General features: G+C 44.9%; 1 protein-coding gene across 2 annotated transcripts; it reads right to left on the bottom strand.

The window, feature by feature from the left end:
- Positions 1–1,538: 1,538 nt before the first annotated feature.
- Strip1 (striatin interacting protein 1) lies at positions 1,539–22,730 on the bottom strand. Of its 2 annotated transcripts, none has more exons than XM_070006252.1 (21): positions 22,537–22,730; positions 18,055–18,124; positions 17,265–17,339; positions 16,758–16,892; positions 16,535–16,655; positions 15,667–15,735; positions 14,241–14,347; positions 14,005–14,132; positions 11,915–12,097; positions 11,365–11,582; positions 10,292–10,357; positions 10,128–10,191; positions 8,854–8,925; positions 8,337–8,411; positions 8,041–8,138; positions 6,891–7,017; positions 6,582–6,682; positions 5,565–5,631; positions 5,009–5,113; positions 3,959–4,163; positions 1,539–2,472 (listed from the first exon to the last, which is right to left on the bottom strand). In XM_070006252.1, exons 1-21 carry the CDS (start codon positions 22,714–22,716, stop codon positions 2,225–2,227), a joined length of 2,514 nt encoding a protein of 837 aa, XP_069862353.1. In that variant the 5' UTR covers positions 22,717–22,730; the 3' UTR covers positions 1,539–2,224. The 2 variants fall into 2 exon arrangements, with proteins under 2 accessions (XP_069862353.1, XP_069862355.1); XM_070006254.1 differs by lacking the exon at positions 22,537–22,730 and adding an exon at positions 20,545–20,563.
- Between the last annotated feature and the right edge of the window lie 1,417 nt (positions 22,731–24,147).

The raw sequence follows: 24,147 nt of genomic DNA, 5'->3' as shown, positions 1-24,147 counted from the left end.
GGCCAAAGATAGGAATCACATGCCCTGGCTTGATGGCCCTGGGTTCTTTTCTGAGCAAAGACTGGAGAAGGCAAGGAAGCAGACCAAAGCCTCAGGCCTCAGTTTCAGTGACCTGGACGCACATTGTAAGATTGTAAGAGTATGAAAATCACCTTCTGCTAGGCACTGGTGGCTCATACCTGTAATCCTAGCTACTCAGGAGACTGAGATCTGAGGATCATAATTGAAAGCCAGCCCGAGCAGGAAAGTCCATGAGACTCATCTCCAATAAATCACCAGAAAACCCAAAGTGGCAATGTGGTTCAAGGGGTAGAGCACTTGCCTTGAGCTGAAGAGCTAAGGGACAGTGCCCAGACACAGAGTTGAAGCCCCACAACTGACAGAGAGAGAGAGAGAGAGAGAGAGAGAGAGAGAGAGAGAGAGAGAGAGAGAGAGAGAGAGAGAGAGAGAATCCATCTTCTCTAATAGAAATCCTGATATTTACTTCCTATCAGTCCTAGCAATAATGGCAGAAAATTCATCTGTCTGTCTGTCTCTCTCTGTCTCTTTCTCTCTCTCTCTCTCTCTCACACACACAAATGTCCTTGTCCTGTGCCAAGGTACTCTGGGAGAAAAGGGCCAGTCACAGGGACCTTCCATCTCACAGGCTTTGTGACTCTGCATTTGGCTGTACCCAACTCTGCTAGACACACCAAGACCCATCCTGAGATTCAGCAGGTCTCAGGCCGAGTGGGTACTGAATCTAAGAACCACAGAGGGGACTTTTCTCCAGGATCTGTCCCTTGGAGATTTAAGACCTCATACAAGCTGAAGATGGATGTATGACACAAGTGATAGACTGACAGCTTTGAGAGAAAAAGGAAGAACTTGAGGCCCTGAGTTCAAACTCTAGAACTGGCGTGCACACATATATGTGGGTGTGTGCACATACACATACAGACTTCATACATTTTAACTACTAGTAAGATAAGGGAACTTTCATCATCTCTGAAAAGCCAGCCATCCTTTATCAGTATCAAAATGAAGACAAAGGTAGACTTGACCAGTAATCTGAGAGAAAATGTAGGCACCAGGGGTCCAGAAGCTTTTGTATTTCATTCAGCCATAGGAGGCTCCTGAGCTGCCCAGTGCTCTTTCCTACCACAAAGCTGACTCCTGATGAGTTGTTTCCCAGGCTCTGAGCATGTATATTCCCTCAGTCCCTGACCCAAGAATAGCTGAGAAGCTGGCTTCCCCTTTAACTCAGCTCTAAAGTTGGTTTGACTGAGGTCAACTTAGGGGTGTGACATCAAAGCCAGGAGTGCAGGACCACTAGTCATTCTAGCATACCCAAGCCCTGGCACCTGGCTGCAGTGATCCCAGACTGATGTGGACAGATAATACTTCAAACAAGCAACAACTTTACCTTTTCTACCTTGATGGGGCAAACAGATCGTAAGAGGAGACAAGTGGGTGGGTGACCTGCTGACACTGGTAGTAAGTTGAGAAATGGAAGAGATTCTCAGAGGTCCTATTTCCTACAGACAAGGCAATAGCAATTGATTTTGCTTCTTTTAATGTAAACGGAATACACAAACACATTAAAAACCCCAACATGACCAAGAGAACACATATAGATTTATATATTTACAGTCCCTTGTAAACCAAGAGGATTCTGGTACCTCTGGTTAAGGGATGTCTCTCTTACTATCTTGACCCTATCCAAACCCCCAAAATGTAGTGGCTGTAGTGCTACTGTTTCTCAACAAAACTTAGCAAGAGGCTGGAATGAATGACAGCAGAAATCACCTCCCAACCCCCACCACAACCGAGATTCCAACTTCTTTGTCTTAGCTCTCATCCATGGCAAGCTGACATGCCAAATCTGCATGTCTCAGGAGAAATCAGCATGATCCTGATATCCTGATGTGATGAGAAAGGGTGTCCAGTCTAGCCCAGTTTTTCTCAGCCCTGGATCGATGGTAAAATGAGCTGCAATCAATCATGCCCAAGAGAGGAAAGTGGGAGTTGGGGAGAAGTGAGGGAAGAGTGGATCACAATAGAGAGCCCTGAGGATGCTAGGAATCAACCAGAGGCCATCTGGGCTCACTCACAGGATCAGGGCTGGGGGACACAATAGGACCATGCTGCCACCTGGAGGGGGACAGGAGCACTGCAGCAATGACCAGGACAGTTCCTCAAGTCTGAGGTCACCTTCTTTGCTTTAGACCCCTGCCCAGCAGCCTCATTGCAGCAGCTCTTCCCAGGAAATGGGCTTAGAGAAGACCTCTCTTTCTAGCCAGAGGTCATAGTTCATCTGAAAGTCCTCAGGAAGATCCACCCGCTGGCCCAGGACACTCTGTAGGCAATTGTCCACTGGTAAGAAGTCAGGGTTGCTGTGTGTCCTGTCATAGCGCCGGGCATTGAAACGTTCAATGTTGGCACGGAGAGCACACTCTTCTGCCTGGAAGTCCCAAGGCCGGGCATCAAGATCTGGAACAAAGCAGGAAGATACTGTTAAGAGCCCAGCCGTCTAGCAGCTCCCCATGGGTGCTCTGTAGCTCAGAGGCCAGGGCAGCCAGCATGGGGAGCAGGATAGCTCCATGCCCATACTCGGGAAGCCAAATAAGAATTCTTTCCTAGATGCCAATGAGTCAGGTACAAGGAATAAAGCAAGATAAATTGAGAAAGAGGCTTGTCCCCTCAGATTATGTAGCCCCAGAGAGAACTACATGCAAAACTCATTTTTCTGAAGGTGAAGTTCTCCCCAGTTCTATGTTGTCAGAGGCAGAAGCTAGAGATTCTTTTTCATCTCCTTGACCAGGTAATCTTGAGCCTGAACAAATTTACAGGGCACTAGGAGTAGAAATTATTACCGAGCCATGGTGCTACATGTCAGGAACTTTTGCAGCTACCTAACAGCTGTGGTGGGGTTGGGGGAATACTGTGAGGAGATGGAACAGTACATAGCAGCAGGAAATGACATGGCTAATGTTCCAGAACAAAGTATAGTTGTTCTCTGTACCTGAGAATGCCAAACCCACAGAGGGTATACTGAAGGCATCCAAGCATCTGTGGATCTTAATATCTGCAGGCGTCCTAGAACCAATCCCTAGCAGATACCAAGGGACTATACTCTGTGCTTAAGAGTCCTGGGTGTGATGGAGGCTGTACTGCCAGTAAGTGATAAGACTGAAAAAGAAGCAGGACTGGATTATGGAGCAGGGAGGGCAAGGAATGAGTGGGCCTTGAGAGTCTGACTCCAATTCTAAGGGAAAGAACAAATAAATGAAGGATTTAACAGCATGGAGTCATTTGTTGAGGTCACTAAGGCCAAGTCTGAGATCTGATGGAGGGGAAGAAACAAAATGGGAGATAGTCAGGAGATGCAAGAGCTTAGGAAGCCAAAATAAAGACAACTGCAGTGGAGATGTAAAACTGTTTTACAATTGTTTTAAGAAGGAGAATAAGGAGCTGGCTCATGCCTGTCCTCCTAGCTTCTCAGGAGGTTGATACCTCATAATCATGGTTTGGTGAGAGCCTGGACAGACAAATCCAATAAAGAGAAAGCTGAGTATAATGTGAGGCCTGGAGTTCAAGCCCTGGTAATGGCACAAGAAGAAAAGGGTGAGTGAGAGTGAATGGAAGTTTGATTGGCATATACTGTATACATGTATGAAAATGTCCCAATGAAAAGCCCCTGTACAACTAACATATACTAATTTTTTAAATCTTCAAAAGGGGTAGGATGGCCATCTCTAAAAAAGGAATGGCTTAGAAGGAACAGGAAAAAAACAAAAATAAAAACCTAGGGGTTCTTCCTAGAGTTCCTATACTGATGCCACAAAGCTAGAGAAGGGCTTACTGTTCTTCAACAGGAAGCTCAGGGCAGAGGGGACCCTAAAGTACTACCGGCTGGGAGTTAAAGATGTCACTTTTCCCCATAGCCCTCCCCCATTCTTGTTCAGCCTGGCTTCACCATTGCCGTATGCCCAGTCATCGTTCAGCCGATGCCGCACTTTCTGGTAGATGGCAGACATGGTCTTCATGTTGCTTTTGCGCCACTGCCGCCCTAAGTACTTGGTCTGCACCTTGAGTAGCTTCAGCACATAGAGCTGCATCATAGCTTGTTTTACCTTCAGGGCCCGCTTCAAGATGGGCGCTGACTTGAATACCACCAACATCTGAGTGGGACACAGGAGGAAGCCAAAGTGAGGACGATGGGAAAAATGCATACCCTGCCATATGGCCAGTTACAGACAGGGTAACAAGCCATGTCAGTTTCCCTTGGATAAAGAGGTATACTGGCACATGGACTTTAAGTACTAAAACTGGGAGAGCAGGAAAACCAGGAAGGTTGGTCATACTAATTATGGATCATTTTGGAATATAAAGCTATGCATTCCTTCACCAGCACCTTCCCCACATACACACTCACATAATTTCTGAGAACAAATGAACCTACCCACAAAGGGGTCCAGCATTAAGAGACTAGATACTATGATACCAATCAGGATTTTAAGAAGATACAGAAAAGCTGGGCATTCCTGGCTCACGCCTGTATTCCTAGCTACTCAGGAGGATGAGATGTGAGGATGGTGATTTGAAGCCAGCCTGGGCAGAAAACTTGAAGTGGAACTGTGGCTAAAAGTAGTACAACACCAGCTTTGAGCAAAAATTGCTTAGGGACAGTAGCCCAGGCCCAGAGTTCAAGCCCCACAACCAAAAATAATAACAATAATAATAATAATAATAATAATAATAATAATAATAATGGAAGATACAGAAAGTGTCTGTGAGTGTGGGTTTGGTTTAGAGTACGGCCAAGCCCCTTCCTGATTCCAGTTCAACTCATCAAGACTCTAACTCTGAAACTCAAGGACCATGGCTACAGCACAACTAAGAGAATATACAGCTGCCCAGGACACCCCACCCTGGGGACTGCTCCCTGGGTCCCCTAGGGAAGGGGAAGGATAGGGTGGGTGTAGCACTCTTCTTTGAGCTCTCAGTTCCAGGCCTGCTGACTCACCATTGTCCTTGAATGCTTCCATTTTGTCAGCTTGTTCAAGATTCGAAGCAGATTGATACAAGAAAAGAGGTTCCTCCAGCAAAACTGATTGTTGTCTCCTGCTTCCTGTAGGGTAAACCCAGGAATAATCAAAATCCTTGCAGCTGGGTGCTCAGCAGTGTCCAAAGGCCCTCAATATGTATGACAGAAGAGCAATAAGGTCTCCATAATGACAGAAAACCCCCTTGTCAGAGCCACCTGGAGGCTCCACCCTAGAAGTTAACTAAACTTTCCCATAGGAAACAGGAGCTGAAAAACTGAGGGCTCTGTGGGAGGACAGGGAACAACTCTATGAGATGAACTCTGGATCAGCAGCCCTTTAAAACTGTTTCCTGACTGACTAGCCACTATATCCAAAATTTCCATTCTTCAGCCTTAACCCCACACCCACTATTCAGTGCATTTCTGGCACTTCAAAAGCCAGGCCCTCAAACGACCTCTTGGGGGGAAGATACCTCTAACCTTTGTTGGGGGAGGAAACACCTGCCATGGAGAGCTGAGGGAGCCAGCTACTCACCAGACTCTCTGCAGTCAGCTCTGGCAGCTCATTCACCACACAGTGAGGGTAATCCAGGACAGAAATGCTGCAGAAAATAAGAGAATCCAAGCACCCTCTGTGAGCAAAGACCTGAATCTGAGCAATTGTAACTGAGCTGGTTCCTGGCTTTCCCCCCTCACTTCCTGGAGGAAAAGGAATTTACCTTGTTTGCCCCACCCCAACATCCCTAGATATACGATGAAGAAATATCCACTAGAAGAGAACTTGTGAAGTCCCTGTAGCTGGAGAACCATAGTGTGTAATATATTGTGGCTTCCCCACAGCAATGAATCTGGGACTGGAGAAAGAAATGAGTCGTAGCAACAAACCCTGATGAGCAGGCACTGACAAGCACAGCTGGTACCAGGCAGGTGTAAGGAAGTGTGGTGAGGTTAAGTCAACAGAAAGTGCATATAGCCAAACTCCTTACACAGAGAAAGGAGCCCAGATGGTCTCCTCAAAGAAAAAGAAAAAAAAAAAAAAAAGCAGAAAGGACAGTAAGAACAAAACTTGAGCGCAGGATGAGTGCCTCTGTCCAGGCCAGACTGAATCACCTGTGACTAGACTAGCTAGATTCAGATCTGACACATAAACTGCTTGGAGAGGAACTCTGTCTCATTCATCTCTATGTCCTGATGCCTGTCAGGGTACTGTCATTAGTGACAAAAAAAATGTTAGTTTGCTGGGCACCTGTAACTAGAATTAGTTACTCAGAAGACTGAGATCCAAGGATCAAATTTGAAGCCAGCCAGGGTAGGAGAGTCCATGAGACTCTTTTCTGCAATTAAGAACAAAACAGCGAGAAGTAGAGCTGTGACTCAAATAGTAGAGCGCTAGGCTTGAGCAAAAAAGCTCAGGGACAGTGTCCAGGCCCTGAGGTGAAAGCCCCAGGACTGACAGACACACAAAAAAATGTTGGCTGATTGGTCTCATCATCAGCTGAGAGCCCATCAATCTGGCCATACCCTCCCCTTCCTGGTCCCTGGTACTCATCACCTGTTCTTGGCAGTGATGTAAGACATAATGTTTTGATTGAAGAACTTCAGGATCAAAGGGATGCAATTAGCAAACACCAGGTGTTGAGCCATGTATTCAAACTGAAACCAACAGAACAAAACCATAAGCATGCCCCTTAGACCTTCCCTCTTTCCACCAGTGATAAAAAGCCTTGTTGGTAGAACTGTCTTAGAACTTTCATGCAGAATTCAAGTGGGTTCAAAAGTTGAGGCCTTGTTTTTGGGAGATGGAAGAACAGCACTGCCTGAGGCCCAGCCCAGTGAACAGGAAGGAAGGTCCTGTAGGTACCTGGTAGACGTGGTTCAACTTAAAATGTTTGAGCAGTAGCAGCAGCACAGCAGAAATGGCCTTAACAATGACCTCTTTATGGCGATTCACGTCCACCCCCAGCTTCATGCTCTGCAACACTGTCGTGCTGGAAACACAGGTGACTGAGTGAACTACTAGCACATGGCAGTATCTTCTCTCCAGGTGCCCACAACACAGATGGGATTCCTGAGCACTCTGGGCAAAGGCTTCCATCCATGGACATCGCAGAGGTCAGGCTCAGGACTCCATCCACCTATCTCCCTAGCAATCTAACTTGGCACAAATGATTGCTTCCCTATGATACTCCCCCTCAAGCATTCTGAACCTACTTCTCTGCTTTTTTTTACCCCCAAACAAATAGATCTCCCCTAAACCTCAGTCACCATATTAATTTGAGCTCCTCAAACTGTGTTCTGTGGAACATCAGTACATTGAAGTTTCATGTTATAGGAAAAGAAAGGTTTGGAAGCTAGATAACCTTAAGAGTGTAATGAGTGTATCAGTTTCTTATTTCAGGATTTCTCACTGTAAACCTTTACAAGATTTCCTTTATAGGAGGAAATGCAACACTTGACTCTGAATCTCTCTAGGATTATCAAGATGGTTTACTCTATTGCTCCATTTTTGGTATAAGCCAATCCTTGCTTCTTCCTATACCTGGCTATCACTGTCAGACTCCAAGGCAACAGCCACCCAGGAGCTGGGCTCAGAACTGGGCAGTCCTGGCAAACAGGTAGGCAGATCAAGTGAAGGCTCACATCTTTTTCAATGTAGAACACGACCTCATTTTGTACTCTTAATCAAAGAGATGAGGTCAGCCAGTAAGAAAGAACCCTTGAGAGTTTCACTCTCTCTCCTGAGACATTCGCGAGGATTACACATTCAGGTCAATGGCCATCAGAAGAGAATCTACACTAGTACATGCCCGGGACTGGCAGGCAAGCTGTCCAGACCAAGTGGCCAATTCCCCTTGCAGTAGAATCCATTATGGTTTCCTGGAGCTTAGTTTAGGAATATCCTAAATTTAACCTGCAGGGAAGTTAAACCAACAAAAGAACCCAATCTAAATTGGCCCTTTTCCCTCTGTGCTCTGCCCCAGACTTTTGCCTATGACAGGATTGACACTCACGGCATCTCCTCAGGCAGGACATCTGCTAGGATGTTGATTGAGTCTGTTTTGGCTTTTGAGGTGGGTGCTGCAGCCAGTAGGATCTTCAGGAGGGCAATCTGGGAAGGGCAGACTGTTCAGACACTGACACAGACACACACACAGACACAAAGAGCCTAGGACCATCTAAGCCCTGAGAGGTGGTGCTCCTGTAGGCAATCAAGTGTCAAAGCCCTTGTGGGGAAGAAGACCAGCCAGTGTAATGGGGAATCCCACTATGAGTAACCACTGAGGGGTCTTAGACATGGAACACTCACCATATACTGAGGCAGGCTGGGAAGCAAACCTTGGTAAAGGGTTTCTGCAGGTACTTGCTCAACTTCCTCTTCTCCCTTTTAACACAATGGGTATAAACACAGAAGTCCAGTCTAATCTATAATCTGAGCCAACATGATAGCTGACTGGAGGAGAGTCCCTAAGTACTAATATAAAGAATCATGTCAATGATGATAGTAAATTCTGACACATGCACTGTGCCAGGCCAGCAGCTTTACTTCAAATAGCTTAGCCAAGCCTTATTATTCTCATTTACAAGCAGGAAAACAAAAGCATGGAGAGATCCAGTCCATGCTGCCACCCACTGCCTGTGAGAGCAGGGATTCAGAAACAGGTGCCTGGTTCAGAGTTTGCATTTGCAAGTCTTGTGCCAGACATATGCCACCCCGTGAGCTGGGCACTGGGCTGGGAGCTCTTTGAGGCAAAGCCTGAGACTTGAGGTAGCTTAATGGACCAGGCCCAATACAGTGTCTGGGAATAGCTAGGAAACCAACTCACCCCTGAGAGAGGAGACCGTAGGTACTCCTCTTCCATCTGTGCCTGGACCTCTGCAATCGATGTGTACTTGTGCTGGACAGAGACAGGAAAAACACCCTTAATCTTTGGCCACATTCACCCACTCTGGCAAAGACCTACATGCTCCCTTCTGAGAGAGGCTAAGTCGCAACTAAGATCCCTAATTGAAGCACAAATCCAAAATAGTTTTCTAAATAGGTATCTAATTTTTAAAACCAAGGTAAAAAGCCCACAGCAGGTCAGAAAAAAGCAAGTCAAAAGAAGAAAAGGGCTTTCAGATAGCAATGATTAAAAAATAAATAAATAAAATAAAATACAACAACAACAACAAAAACAAGCTATTAAAAGAAAAACCAAGTTTATACTCCAAATGCTTTGGAATAGAGACCATTTTGGCACTACAAATTTTAAAATCGTATTTCAAAACCACATTTATACTCAAGGTATATTGGTAGAGGAGACATTTCTGTGTGTGTGTGTGTGTGTGTGTGTGTGTGTGTGTGCGTGTGCGCATACGCATGTGCAGAGTCTGGCTTCAAACCACAATTCTCAGAACTCAAGTCTCCTGAGTAGTTAGGATTACAGGTATGAGCCACTGGCACCTGGCTCTAGAACCTGTGCCCTTTCTGTGTTCTAGCCCTGCCTGAGCCTGGGTAGGTGAGCTCCTTAACTTCAGAAGTATAGCACTGCAGTATCTACATGCTTCAGTTCAAAAGTCTCCTTCCTTGATAACTCTATAAGCAGAAAAACTGGCAGGCCTCTCTTTTAACTACCTTAAAACTTGGGCAAAACCAGGTACTAATAGCTCACACTTGTAATCCAAGCTGCTAAGGAGCTGAAATTTGAGGATCACATTTAAAGTCAGCCCACACAGACAAATCTGAGAGACTTATATCTCTAATTAACCAGAAAAAAAAAAGCCAGAAATAGAAGTGTGACTTACGTGGTAAAGTGCAAGCCTTGAGCAAAAGGCTAAGCAAGAACCTGAGACCCAAAAACAAAACAACAACAACAAAAACTTCTGGCAAGCAAAACACAAGGGCTGTTTACTGGATTCCTTAAACTCCAATGACCAGCAGGTAATAGAATCTATTTAACAAACCTCCTATCAATCCCATACAAAAGCAAACTTATGCAGAACTGCTGACCAAACTCTTAAGAGCAGACAACATTTCTGCAAAGCTTCTCCCTCAACCCAATCTCACTTTACTCACTGGGGACTGAACAAGGTGGAAAGTTCACCCAGAATCACTTACCTGTTTCAGAGTCTTGATGCTTTCATGGATTGGCCTTGGAAGCCCCACCACTGTGTTCGTGTCACTGGAGAATAAAAAAAGCCTTACACTGAGCCCAGAAACAATTCACCTTGTTCCCCACCAAATGCCAGATTAATTGTGAAAGGAATTCAGAGTACACTTACCTGCCTAGAGTATAGCCTATGAACTTGCTGCGACTAGACTCAAGGAACATCTCAATGTCTTTCTCTCTACCAAAGAAAGAGGGAAAAGTTTTATCAACTGTTTCAACATGTTTAATAGTTCTGTGCCTGTGCTCTAATAGAAACAGAACATCAAGAAACTATGAAGATAGAAGGAAAAGTTTCTCACAATTGTATTCCTTTTTCAAAAAAAAAGAGAAAAAAATCAGGGCTAGATGCATGGTTCAGAAGTAGAATGTCAGCCTAGCAAGTGGAAGGCCCTGCGTTCACCCCCATATTCAGAGAGAGAGAAAATTTGAAATCCTCTGGCTATTTGATATCCTCTATAATTTTGTTGAATCAATAACTTTAAATTACCCATACAATTAAGGTGATATATTATAAACTTAACAGTTTTATTTAGACAATAGTAAGAAGTTTGTCAACAGGTTTTCTTAAACAGCAATTTTAAACACTGACAGCTATGAGCTACTGACTTTTTATGTGGATTTCATTTTCCTACAATTGGCACATGTTGCATATTAGGGACTTCATATCCTTCCATATACTCTTCTATTCCTTAAGTTGCTGCCTATTCCAGGTACCTTCCCATCCATTGTTTCCCCCATATGCATCTCAAGTTCATTAATTATGATTCCAAACTCTTCTTTCCAGCACATGCGTTTAATCCCAGCACTCAGAAAGCTGAGGTAGGGGGTTGGAGACCTTGAGCCCCAACTGGACTAGACTACATAGTGAAGCCCTCTCTCAAAGAAAACAATATATAACTCCAGGATAAATGATGAGTGGGGATGGATCTGACTAAATGTTCCTTTGTTCATTTTCTTTCCAATCCTCCTTCACTAGCAAGTCTGGCAAAAAGCTAACAAATTACTGATGTAGGAGCCATACAAGGACACTTCATATGAGACCAGCAAAGCTAGCTCATATTAGAATCCCAGAATTGCCTCAAAACCAAGGTCAGCTTGGTCTTATAGAGGACCTCAGGTGCTAACAAGGGGATGTGAAGGTTCTGGTTTCAAGAGCCAAGAGTGTTCTAGAGATTTGAGACTCACCTGACCTTGGGAGCCCATGGGAGGCCCTTAGGACAGGTAAGCCTGTCGGTCTGGGGGTGCTGCAGTGGGGGAGGCATCACCTCATCACGCTCAAGGGGAAACGTCTCCCCCTCCAGACTGTTGTCGTCATCATTCTCCTCTTCCTCTTCTCGAGAGTCATCAGCCTTGTAGGGATCTCGTTCATTGAAAGCATCCAAATTGTCCTGCTTTATCAGAGCCTAGATACAGAGGGAAAGGAGATATGACCAGAGCCAGTTGATGAAAAGACAGAAAAGGGAAAGGCAATATCAATGAACCAAACACAGGAAGGGTGAACAGAGAGCTGAGAATCATGGAGAAAACAGGAGTCATGACTGGAATTAAATAACAAATCATTTCTTGCTCCAGCACCTCAAAAGTGCCATGTTCTGAGTATTTAGTATACATTTGACCTGGGGCTGGAGAAGACATCTATTCTGACCAGCTGTTCAAAGCTGATTTCCAACACCTCATTCCTCTAGGGACTGCGTCCCTCTGTGTGTTCTCAAGAGATTAGGGATCTCTGCCTCACCTTGTGCTCCCGGCGGCCTCGTTTCTGCTGCTGTTCAATCAAGTCTGAGGCAGATGCTGGTGGAGAAGCAGCTCTCATGTTGCGGATCACTTTGATGCTGTCTTCAGGCAGTGGGGGGAGACCCAAGAGAGTACGCTTCTCAGCCTTCATGCTCTGTAGCTCTTCAAAGCCACCCAGTGTACACTATGTCAGATGGGGGTTCAGAGCCAGAGTCACCATGTCTGTAAACCTGGTGCCTGATAATGGTGTCAGGCTCAAAAGCATGCATGACACCCTCATAACCCACACCTTTACAGATATCTACAAAGGCACTGAACAAGGGACTAAAGCCACCTAGAGGACATTTCAGTGGCTTCAGCAAGAGAAAGGAGGAGGAAGGAGCAAGAAACCATTGACCGGCAGACCTTGGAGCACAGATATACTTAACTCTATATACATGATATACTCCTTAATTTTTGGGTGGCAGGGTTTGGATTCAGGGACTCATACTTGCTAGTCAAGTGATTCTGAGTCATACCTCCCTTTTATTCTTTAATTTTAAAAAACAGCAGCAGATTGGAGCCAATTCCTAGAAACATTGGCAGACTCATATTTCAGAAGTTGAACATGAAGTCAGGCATGTAGTACATGTCTGTAATCTATCTGACTACTGTACTTAGAAGGCAATGGTAGGTTCAAGGCCAACCCAGAAAGTTTAGTGAGACCCTATTTCAGAAACAAAATGCAAAACAACAGGACTGGGTGAGTACACTCAAGTGGTAGAGTGCTTGTCTAGCATGAGCAACACCCTGGGTTCAAAGCCCAGTACAAAAAATCTCTGGGCACTGGTGGCTAATGCCCGTATTCCTAGCTACTCAGGAGGCTGAGATCTGAGGATCATGGTTCAAAGCCAGTCTGGACAGCAAAGTCCACAGATTCTTACCTCCAATAAACTATCCCCAAAGCTAGAAGTGGAGCTGTGGCTCAAGTGAAAGAGCACTATCTTTGAGCAAAAGAAGCTCAGGGACATCAATCACCCAGGCCCTAAGGTCAAGCCCAGAACTAGCAAAAAAAAAAAAAGCTTTGCCTAAACACCCTCCTAGATTGAACTCTAGCTCTAGCACCATAGTCATTGTAGGGTGCTTAGTGTCATTGTCCCTGAGCAACTCAGTTTCTCAACTTTCCCCTCTGGTTTCAGTGAGGATGTCTGGCCAAGATAAAGCATGCAATGAACTAAAGAGGTCCTAACCTCAGGATGCCCTGGCCACATAGTTAGCAGACCATTTCTAGAAAAAGAGGGAGAACTCCACTAGGATCAGTGCTTCTCCTGGTGGAAAGGGCTCCAGCCTGGACCTGTCTGCAGACAATGCCCCCAAGCCAAGTACGCTGGCACTTATTCCCCACTCATTTACGAACAGTTTTATACCAGAAGAAAATCAGACTAGAAATCAGGATTCATTCTTGCTTCCTTCACATGACATCTGGCCAAGGGCCCTAACTACAGCAATTCTATCTTTGCCTCAAATCCCCTTAAAAATCTTGAGTTTGGGAACAGCTTCCTAGAGTCACCTTGTCTGTGGGACACTGTTCTATTTCTGAGAAAACAGGTTGGGGGAGTTAAGGAGCCAATCAATCTTGATTCAAAGGCCATGTCCTCTGATGCAGTGGGCCAAAAGACATTTCCTTCACCATCTCCTTTCAGGAGCTTTCAAAATGTTTTCTTTTAGCCAAAGGAGTTTTACATTAATGTAATGCAGTAACCAAAAGGATATAGTCATTTGTTATTATCCATGAGGGACTGGGTTCCAGGACCCTTCTCCTCAAGCCCCTCTCCTAGACAAAACCCAAAATGTACAGGTGCTCAAGCCCTTGTATAAAATGGTATGGTATGTGCATATAACCTCTAGATTATTTATTAATACCAGATATAAGGTAAATGCTAAATAATATTTCTACTATATTATTTAGGGAGTGACTATTTAAAAAGTTTCCATTTATACTGGTTGAATCCAGGAACACAGATCTGCGATATGGAGGGCTGACTATACAAGGAAGTATCCCTCTTCCTGTCTGTTAGCATCTGGGTACCCCTCCCCCAAGAAGGTGCTCACCAATACTGTCTTCCAGAGCAGCAAGAGAACTTTCTTCATGGGGAAATGAGGAGCATGGCCACTGCAAAATTTGGTCACCATCCCAAACAGCATGATGGCAAACGGCTCATTGTTATATAGTGGAGAGCCTAGGGGTGACCCAAAGGCATCAGGACCATAATTAGCAAAAGGACCCTCCCCAAACCCTCCAGGTTCAGCTACTAGGCAGGGACTAGAGAGGATCCCTGTGGTCCTACCCAGCTCAGCTCTGAAGGTCTGTCGCACTGTTCTCCACTCGGCTTTGTCACTCTCAGCATCCTGGTGAACAGTCTCCACAATCAGGTACATAATGTTGAGCAGGACTCTAAGCACAAGAATCAGTTTATAAAAGAGTAGGATAGAGGATTGAGAGGCATCCTCAGCCAGAGGTGGCACCCTCAAACTGCATTCAGGAGGCTGAAGCAGGAGGATCAAGTTCAAGATTAGCCTAGACTACAAAGTGTACCCTGCCTCAAAAAAATAGTGGGTTAAGGAGGCAACCTTGGCTTCCTTACATCCCAGCTACCATGAAAAGTTCTGTACACAAATGCTAACTGGTGGGTGAAGGCTGTAGGCAGAAAATGAGAAGTGACGATTTGAGCATCCCTGAAGAGCAAATGCAAGTTTAAGTCTTTTCCCTCAGTACTTCCTGTACTGTTCAGGTTGCTTATTCAGGGATCATATCTCATTCAGTTTTGTATCACAAGTGCTTATATACAAAGATGAACGAAGGTGGTGGAATGTGGTGCTGAATACCAGTAGCTCACACCTGTAATCCCAGCTACTCAGAAGGCTGAGACTTAAGGATCTGGTTTAAAGCCAATTCAGGCAGGAAAGTCTGGGAAACTCTTTATCTCCAATTAATCTGGTGATTTATCAATTAAGCCAAAAGTGGAATTGTGGTTAAAGTGATACAACACTAGCCTTGAGCACAAAACCTCAGGGATAATACCTAAGCCCTGAGGTTCAAGCCCCAGGACTCTCACAAAAAAAGAAAAGATGAATGAATGTGAATAAGAATGGTATTTATTGCTCTAAGTTTCATGGGAAGACCAAACAGGTGACAGGGAGCTGTGCTGGTCAAAAATAGAATCAAAGGATAGAATCACATCAAGAACAAGAACAGTTTACATGATGGAATGGAAAACAGGAGGTGAAAGCTAGGGACCCCAACTATCGTAGGGAATATCACACACACACATCCAACCTGAGAACCTTTGAAATTCACAAAAAGGTTTTAACACAATACTATGGAAAGGTGATACTGTTGTTTATCAATTGCTACCATTTCCTGTGTTTCTGTGAAATGTAATGATATAGTCAGTATTAAACCAATGTAGATGGGAATCAAGATACAGCTGTGAAAGGTAGAGCCCAACAGAGCAACACCTTCAGTTTTGTCCAAACATGTAATATCCCATAACCAAGTTCTTAACATCTCCATTAAGTGGCTTGATTGTGGGTTTCCTTTGGATTTTCCATCATCTCTTCCCAAATTACTCAGATTGAAACCATCCCACCAGCAGATTCATGTGTGCAAGGTTGCACACACAGCAAGGAAACCCAAAGATCCTCCTAGTCCTGTTCCCAGGTCATTCTCTGGCTAATGCTCAGGGTGCTCAAGCCTTGCTATTTGAATCTTACCTAAGGTCTGTGCTGTCCGCCAGGGAGATTGCAGGCTTCCTCACTGCACTGCTACACGCGGCACTATTGCTACAGGAGAACTGAGAGTCAGCATCTTGCCCTAGCAAGACAGACAAGTCCTGTCCCATAGGGTAAGATGCTACAATATGTGTTTACAATGCACAAGAGGTCATAGGACACATGGGTTAGGAATTTAAACCCTGAATCAGATTGCCAAATCTCTAAGCTTGAATCCTGACTCTAACACTTACTATGTGCACTTGGACAAGGTAGACAACCTCTGTGCCTCAGTTTCTTCATCTACAAAATGGGGCTGATAATAGTAGCTATGTCATATAACATGAATTAGCACAGGCAATACTCTCAGAACAATGCCTGGAATATGTAGCACTTGGTGAGTGTTCTGAACTATTATTATTAATGGTTATATTTACATGAGCAGCAGCTGACCTGTCCATCAGACAAATCACCAGTGGTGACACAGGCTTTGATTGAGCCTGTGTGTCAGAGCTGTGTCTGACCTCTTGCTGAGGGAGAAAGCAAAGGGCAAACAGGAGAGTCTGCAGGCTCAAAGGAGAGTTCAAAGAAGTAGCCTTTTTTGTGAGGGGTGCCTTAGATCTGGGCAGGTCCTATACAGTGAGGTGTAAAATCACTGGTAATAGGGACCCATCATTAATCTCTACTATCTTCAAGGTGTGGTCAAGAAATTCCAGCATTATTCAATCTAGGTGGTCAGAATAGTATGGGCTAAACTCAGCTTCAAGTGGCTCATATGCCCATCTCAAAGCCAGTTAGTTCTGAGTCCTCTATCCCCCTTCCCACCACTATCTTCCCTTCCCTATTTAAGCCCCTTAGCAGAAGTGCTCACTCAATTTCCATGTTCAGAAGCTCCACCAAGGCATTGAACGTGCCCACCTCCAGGAGCAGAAAGATGTTGTAGCGCATCCAGAACTGCACCTCTGCTTCCGAGCTGCATTCCCCAAAGGTGCCTGCAAACACAGGGCATACTGTACCCAGCCCCTCCACATGGGACTACTGGGCAATGTCATTGGCACAGTTGTCAAGAGTTTCTAAGGAGGTCCACACAGTACCTTGGGCAACATAGAGAATTGCTCGGGCCACCTTGAGTCTTTTCTCTCTGGCAGTGACTTCTAAGCCATCCAAGAGCCTCATGGCATAGGTCCGGTGCTGGTTAGTATCCAGCTCAGTCCACTTCTTGTCTGTCACTGCAGGGAGAGAGACCACTTATAACTGAGCTAGAAAAAAATTCTGAAAATGGAACAGATTGTGTTAGTCCTCTAAATTCAGGACTATGATAGGACCAGGAAGGATAAGGATAAGGATAAGTTTCTAAACACACATACACACACACACTCACACGGGATAAAATCATGCTGCTGTTCTATGAATTTTAATTGCCTAAAAGGCTACCACCAAAATTCCCACAAAGCTCACTATAAATGTTGCATTTGACCTTAAAACAATCACGACGCAGGTTTCGCACACTCAAGGATAACTTAGATTATTCAGATGACCAAGAAAAATTACATCTCCTGATGCCTATGAAGAGAATTGAGAAAGAGTCGAAATCATCTCACCATGCATCCGGAAGTCCTCCTCAAAGCATTTTCGATTCATCAGGAATTCTGGCCCTTCTGTGTAGCTGTAAAGCTCTATCAAGAACAACATCTCATCACCATCACCAGATTCCAAACCTAGTCTTACATGCAGCAGAGAAGACAAATAGCATTCCAAACTCTGTATGAGTTACAGTGATACTTGGACTATGCTTTCTAATTACTAAGGGGATCTTAGTGCTCTGATGGGCACGAAGGAGAAGATGGTATGGTCACCATCTTATAGCTAATAATGAGAGTGAGAGTCTAAGTCCAGGCACTCCCGTTTGATGTGCATCCCTCAGAGAATGAACGCACATCTTTCAAGTGCTACCTTCTGAAGAGGACCTGTATTATGGAGGCCAGAGAAAGCTGCCAGTGCTGACCCATGTTTCAGTTGAACAGCAGTAACAACAATGTGCACATATGCAAGTACATTCACTGCTGCCCGCCCCCTTACAATCTACTATTGTAGAAGTAAGCATTGTAAGGGGGATATGCATGGCCAAAGAACATGAGTGACTATATAACTGACTGAGCTCTTGCCAGCTGAAATAACCACAAACAGACACTTCATAAAAGGAAAAGGCAATTCAAGTAAAAGTCAATCAAAATCTGACTAAGGGTTTAACTCACATAACTAACATATGCATTATATATCACTGACAGAACAAGTGACAAAATTAACTCCAAAATGATATTAATTCTTAATCATCTTAAAACCAAGTTTAAAAAAAAACTATCCTCAAATAAATGAAGGCTTATATCTTACCTGACAGCTCTGCAGCCCATTTGTCTGTGTCAGCATATTCAAATTCAAGGTCTGGAGACTCAGAATAGCCCTTTTGATAAAAGCAGAAATTATGCAAAAGATCATCTTGAATGCAGAGGGAACAGCTTACACTAAGCAAAAGGAAAAAAATATAACTATCACCTGATGTAGAAGAAATAATTGTATTGTCAAAGCTTGAAGAATTCACAAACTTTATAGACCATGATAATGACAATTTGCCTTGTGAAGGTTAAAATGTGTTTGTGACTTTAACTAAGCATCACTATTCCACAATACTGTGAAATATGTAAAATTTATGTAATCACCTAATCTCAACTTTAAAAAAAAGTGAGAGAAAAGGGATGGGTTAGGAGCAATGTTGTCAGACACCTTGTATTCATATAATGTTTTGTAGAATGGGAATTTCTTTGTACAACTACTTAAAGATATAATAATAAAAAAAGATCATCCTGAATGCTTTCCAAAGGGAAAAGTACATATGCTTTCAGAAACTGTTGTCGTAGGATACCATTGCTTCCACTTTTTTGATGTTTTATCACATTTGTCTCCTGACCTAGGTCTCCCTATTAAGGCCTGTCAGCACCTTATACTTTGCCTTCAGAACACTTTCTGTAATTATATATTGGCATATTTGTTTAGTGTGTGCCTCTCTATGAGACTACAAGTTCCCTGAGAACAGGAAGTTTATCCACTGTGCTCACCAGTGATTTAACAGTACTTAGAATGAATAAACAATGAATGGCTCGGGTGGGAATGTGGCTTAATGGTAGAGTGTTTGTGTAGCATGCATGAAGCCCTGGATTCGATTCCTTAGTACCAAAAACACAGGAAAAGCTGGAAGTGACGCTGTAGCTCAAGTGGTAGAATGCTAACCTTGAGCAAAAAAAGCTCAGGGACAGTGCCCAGGCCCTGAGTTCGAGCTCTACGACTGGACAAAAATAAATAAAATGAATGAATGGCTTGTATTCAAATGTATACCTGTTATATGAATGAACAAGACTTTATTTTGTACAGGGAATGGCTTTTGCATATAATCCTGAAAATTCAGAAGCCCAACTTCTTCCTGGAGAGTGAGCTGTCAACAGCTCAGGACAAAATGAGTATGTAACCCTCAGCTTCCCTGCTCTTGTTTCAATTTTCAGTGAGATGAGAACTGACAGATTGAGGAGGCAGAAATGGAACAGCTTGGCCTCCCTCCCACTCAGAAGAGGAGACAAAGAAAATCTTTTTACAGCTAGAGAGGTGATTACAAGACACCGCCATCTGGAAGCTTTGTATTCAGGAGAGGGCAAAAACAAGGAAGAAATAGGTAAACTCCCTAAGCCTAATTAAAATTTACTTGTGCAGGCAAAAAATATAGCTCAGTGGTAGAGCACTTGCTTAACATGTGCAAAAGCTTTGGGTTTGATATCTAGCATTGAAAAGGGGGGGAGAACAGGAGAAAGAGAAACACAAGAGATTGGGGATATGACTCAAGCGTTAAGAGGTTCCAGAGTTTAATTCCTAGTACCACAAAAAAGAAAAAAAAAGAGAAATAACATCTTCTTACAAATGATGAGGACAAAGGCCACCCACAAAATGACATAACTATAAATAAGAGCTGTACTCCTTATTCATAGACAATAGTATACAATTTCACACATTACTAGGCTTTCATTTCTTCATTTATGGAAGTGACAAAAATCTACCTTTGGGGCTTTTTTTCTCATTTTTTGAGGGGAGGGGTGCTGGGGTTTAAACACAGGGCTTCACATTTATCAAGCTCTACCACTTGAGTCATGCCTCCCAGTCCCTTTAGCTTTAGTTACTTTTCAAGTAGGGTCTGGTGTTTTATACCTGATTGGCTAGAACCAAAATCTTCTAACTTATGTCTCCCATGTAGCTGATAACAAATACTCCCCCATTCCGTTTTTTTCATTGAGATGGGGTCTAATTTGCTGCCTAGGCTAGTCTTGAACAGCAATTCTTCCAATGTTCAAGTTCTCTGTTTTGAGTTTTTTTCTTGTCAATCTTAGGGCTTAATCTCAGGGCCTAGGCCCTGTCCCTGAGCTCTTTTGATCAAGGGTATCATTTTGAGCCTCAGTGCCACTTCTGATTTTCTGGTGGTCAATTGGAGATAAGAGTCTAATGGACTTTCCTGCCTGGGCTGGTTTTGAACCACGATCCTCAGATCTCAGCCATCCAAGTAGCCAGGGTTACAGGCATGAGCCACCAGTGCCCTGCTCGGTTTTGAACTTTTTGAGACAGGATCTTGTTATATAGTCCTAGCTGGCCTGGACTTACTATGTAGTCCAAGTTGGCCTTGAACTCATGATTTTCCAGGCTCAGCCACCTAAGTGCTGGGTTTATAAGCACGTGCCACTATATCTGTGACCTTGAACTAATCAAAACTGCGGAACATACAAAAAACTCTAGTCAAATATCAGCTTCCCTGTCTTTCAGGTACTGACCAAGCTCCAAATTACTTACATCAGCTACAACTAGAAGAAGTGTGCAGCCTCAGCATTTGTAATAGGTATCTGTGTATTTGATTGGCTTTTCATGTACACAGTCTACATGGAAATTAAAGGATAGAAAGAGAAGTTAAAATGTACCATAGGAATCAGGGGTATAACTCAGCAAGAGAGAGCTTGCCTAGCATGCTCCAGGTCTTCAATTTGATCCCCAGCATCACAAAAAAATAAAGTAAAACTAAATAATATGCATCCAAGGGTATTTTATCTGACTGGGGCTACTTAGGTTTAAAACTATTTTTTAAACAGAAGGCTGGGATGTAACTCAAGTGGTAGACCATGTGCCTAGTATGAGGAAATTCCTAAGTACACACACACACACACACACACACACACACTTTTAAACAGAAGGCTGGGATGTAGCTCAAGTGGTAGACCATGTGCCTAGTATGAGGAAATTCCTGAGCACACACACACACACACACACACACACACACACACACAATGTAGCTCAAGTGGTAGACCATGTGCCTAGTATGAGGAAATTCCTGAACACACACACACACACACACACACACACACACACACACACACACACACACACACACACACACACACACACACACACACACACACACACACACACACACACACACACACACACACACACACACACACACACACACACACACACACCCCTCTTCAAGGGAAGATGGGTTCATCATCTCATTACTTTCACAATCCTCCAAACTTCAAATAATACTGAGTAGGAGCTGGGCACCAGTGACTCACACCTGTAATCCTAGCTATTCAGAAGGCTGAGATCCGAGGATGGTGCTTCAAAGCCACCCCAAGCAGGGAAGTATGTGAAACTTTTATCTCCAATCAACCAACTAAAAGCCAGAAGTGGAGCTATGGCTCAAGTGGTAGGAGAACCTCTCTCTACCCGTTTCTTTGCCTTTTTAAATACAAACTCAAGATATTTCCCTCTATTTTGGGCTTACCAATTTTTGACATGTTTTAATCATAGACAGGCTTGCAACAAACAAAAATACCAGACGTTTGAGAGGAACTGATTTCATGGGTCTAAAGATAATATCATCATTCTTCGGTAAGAGCTGAGGCACCATGCTTGGACCATGAAGAATTTCCTCTCATTAGTTAAGTGCCTGCTCATCAGGCTGGGAGTTGTCTCAGGTGAAGCCGCCTGCATAGTAAGTGCACTGGAAATAGTAAATGCTCTGGGAACGTGATGATTAAGAAACCCGAAAATGCTGCGATATGTGTGTGTGTGTGCCTCCATTCATGAATTCTGCAAAGAGAAGCAGTGGGAGGAATTTTAACTTGGGGTGAACAGTCAGCTCCAGACGACGGTGTCTCCTCAAAGGGAGACACGGCACACGACCAAGGGAGGAGGGTGAATCCAGCACCCGAACACATTTCCAGTATGTATTTCTGATCGTTCACCAGTTCCGACACCACACTCACTGGAACAAGAACCACAAAGGCGCCGTCTGCCCGTGGCCAGAGCCTGCCCAGGCTCAGGCGGGTGGGAAGCTGGTAGGTCTCCCTTACCACGCTGACCATCTCTGGGCAGCACAGCCCGAGCCGTGGATAGCGAGCTTGGCTCTGAGGGCCTTCTGCCCCCTCCCCGTCCCTCCCCTGCCCACACGCGCCGCCCGGGAGCAGCAGCCCCCGGGTGATCAGATGTGGGGGGAGCCACCGCACGGATTTCAGGGGCGCTGGGGGGGGGGGGGACCGCCGAGGGCCGGGACCAGGCCACGCCCACAGGGCCGCGGCCCGGGGAGCGGAGCCGCCGGGCGGGGGAGCGCGGCGGGGCTCCGGGCTCCCCGCCCCCGGCCGCGGCGATCTCCAGCCAGTCACAGCTCCCCGGCCAGGACTGGACGAGTCTTCCCGCAGCCCGGCTTTGCTGGCTCGAGGCGGCCCCAGGAAAGCCGGTGCCGCCGCCGCCCGCCCCGCGCTAGCCTCGCCCCCCGAAGCTCCTGACCTCCGAGTCTTTGCGCTGGTTGCGGTTAAACTCTCGAGCCTTGCCCCCCGGAAGAAGACCTCCGCCGGCCCGCGGTGCCCCGGGCGGAGGCTGCGGGGTGGCGGGCGGCGGAGGTGGCGGCGGCTGGGGCTGCTTGTTGTTCACAGTCAACGGGCCGGGACCGGCGAGCGCCGGCTCCATCTTGGCTATGCCACACCCCCTGCTCAATTCCCGGACCGTCGCCGTCCTGCAACTCTCGCGAGATTCCTACCCCCCTCCCCGGCCCCAGGGCCCCATATTGAGTGTGGCGGCCAGTGCCGAACGCCATCTTGGCTGCTTGTCTGTCACTGCCTGTGATCCCTCAGCCAGAGAAGTCTCTTCGTTTCCCCTTTGGTTCCCTTTCCCGGTAGGTGTCATTCTGTCTGTCCTTAGGTGTCATTCCACCCCAGTGCCTTCCGTTGGGCTGACCTTCCCCTTTGCACCTGCCACAGCCCTCTTCAGAGCCTGCAGGAATGTCAGATCCTAGTCGGAGTGGATACTCACGTCCTGGAGAGGTACAGACAAGTGACTACATAAGACACCCGTCATTTGTGTGTTTACTGGGACTTGAACTCAGGTACTCAGGACCTAGGGAGCTTTGTCTCCCATCCAAGTTCTGACCAATGAATTCAGCAAACATTTAATAAATGTCTCCTATGCTGCAGCCAGCGGAATAGACTGGAGCAGTCATGGTGCAATGACAGTGCCTAGAAGGCAGAACTGTACAGCACACTACATTGAATAAATCATGGGTGAGGGAGGAATGGAGAGGCATGGTTAATAGAGACCAGAGTACGGATGGGTGGAATAACTTCTAATGTTCGATGAGCACACTGTTGACAACAATGAATTTAACGATGCAGAATAAGTTTTTAGAGAGGATTTAAAATGTTCTCAATGCAAGGCAATGATATAAAGCAATAAGGCAATTACCCTGACCTAATCAGCGTACAGTGTATACATGAATTAAAATGCCACACTGCCATTCCCTAAGTGTGTACAATTATGTATAAATTAAAATATGTTTTTTAAAACAGTAGGTAAATAAGTGCAAGAAGTATGTGCCAGTGGCACACACCTGTAGTCCTACCTATCCAGGAGGCTGACATATCTGAAGATCATGGTTCAAAGCTAGCCTGGGCAAGAAAGTCTATAAGACTCTTATTTCCAAGTAACCAGCAAAAAGCCAGAAGTGGAGCTGTGGCTCAAATGGAAGAGTTACATCCTTGAATGAAAAAGCTAATGGAGTTAAAGGACAGCACCCAAACTCTCAATTCAAGTCCCAGTACCATCACTGAAAAAATAAGATAGTAGGACAGGCTTTATTCAAAAAAGAACATGGTATTATGTATTGGGACCATTCCAACCAGGTCTTGCATTAGGAGAGAGATTGAACCTTACTCTTAATCTAACAGGGACAAGTGGAGATTTACCAACCAAGGAAGTAGGAAGGATCAATGGATGAAAAGAAAGAAGGAAGGAAGGCAGGAAGGCAGGCAGGAAGGAAGGAAGGAAGGAAGAAGACAGAAAGAAAAAAGAAAGGTTTGGTAAATCATAAATTGTTGGTTTAGAAAAATATAATTTTTTTCTCAG

The sequence above is a fragment of the Dipodomys merriami genome, unplaced genomic scaffold (assembly GCF_024711535.1).
Source record: "Dipodomys merriami isolate MVZ:Mamm:240054 unplaced genomic scaffold, mDipMer1.0.p SCAF_7, whole genome shotgun sequence".
Classification (NCBI taxonomy): Eukaryota; Metazoa; Chordata; class Mammalia; order Rodentia; family Heteromyidae; genus Dipodomys; species Dipodomys merriami.
The sequence above is the reverse complement of the archived record's forward strand: the minus strand, read 5'-3'. Positions and strand labels throughout refer to the sequence as shown.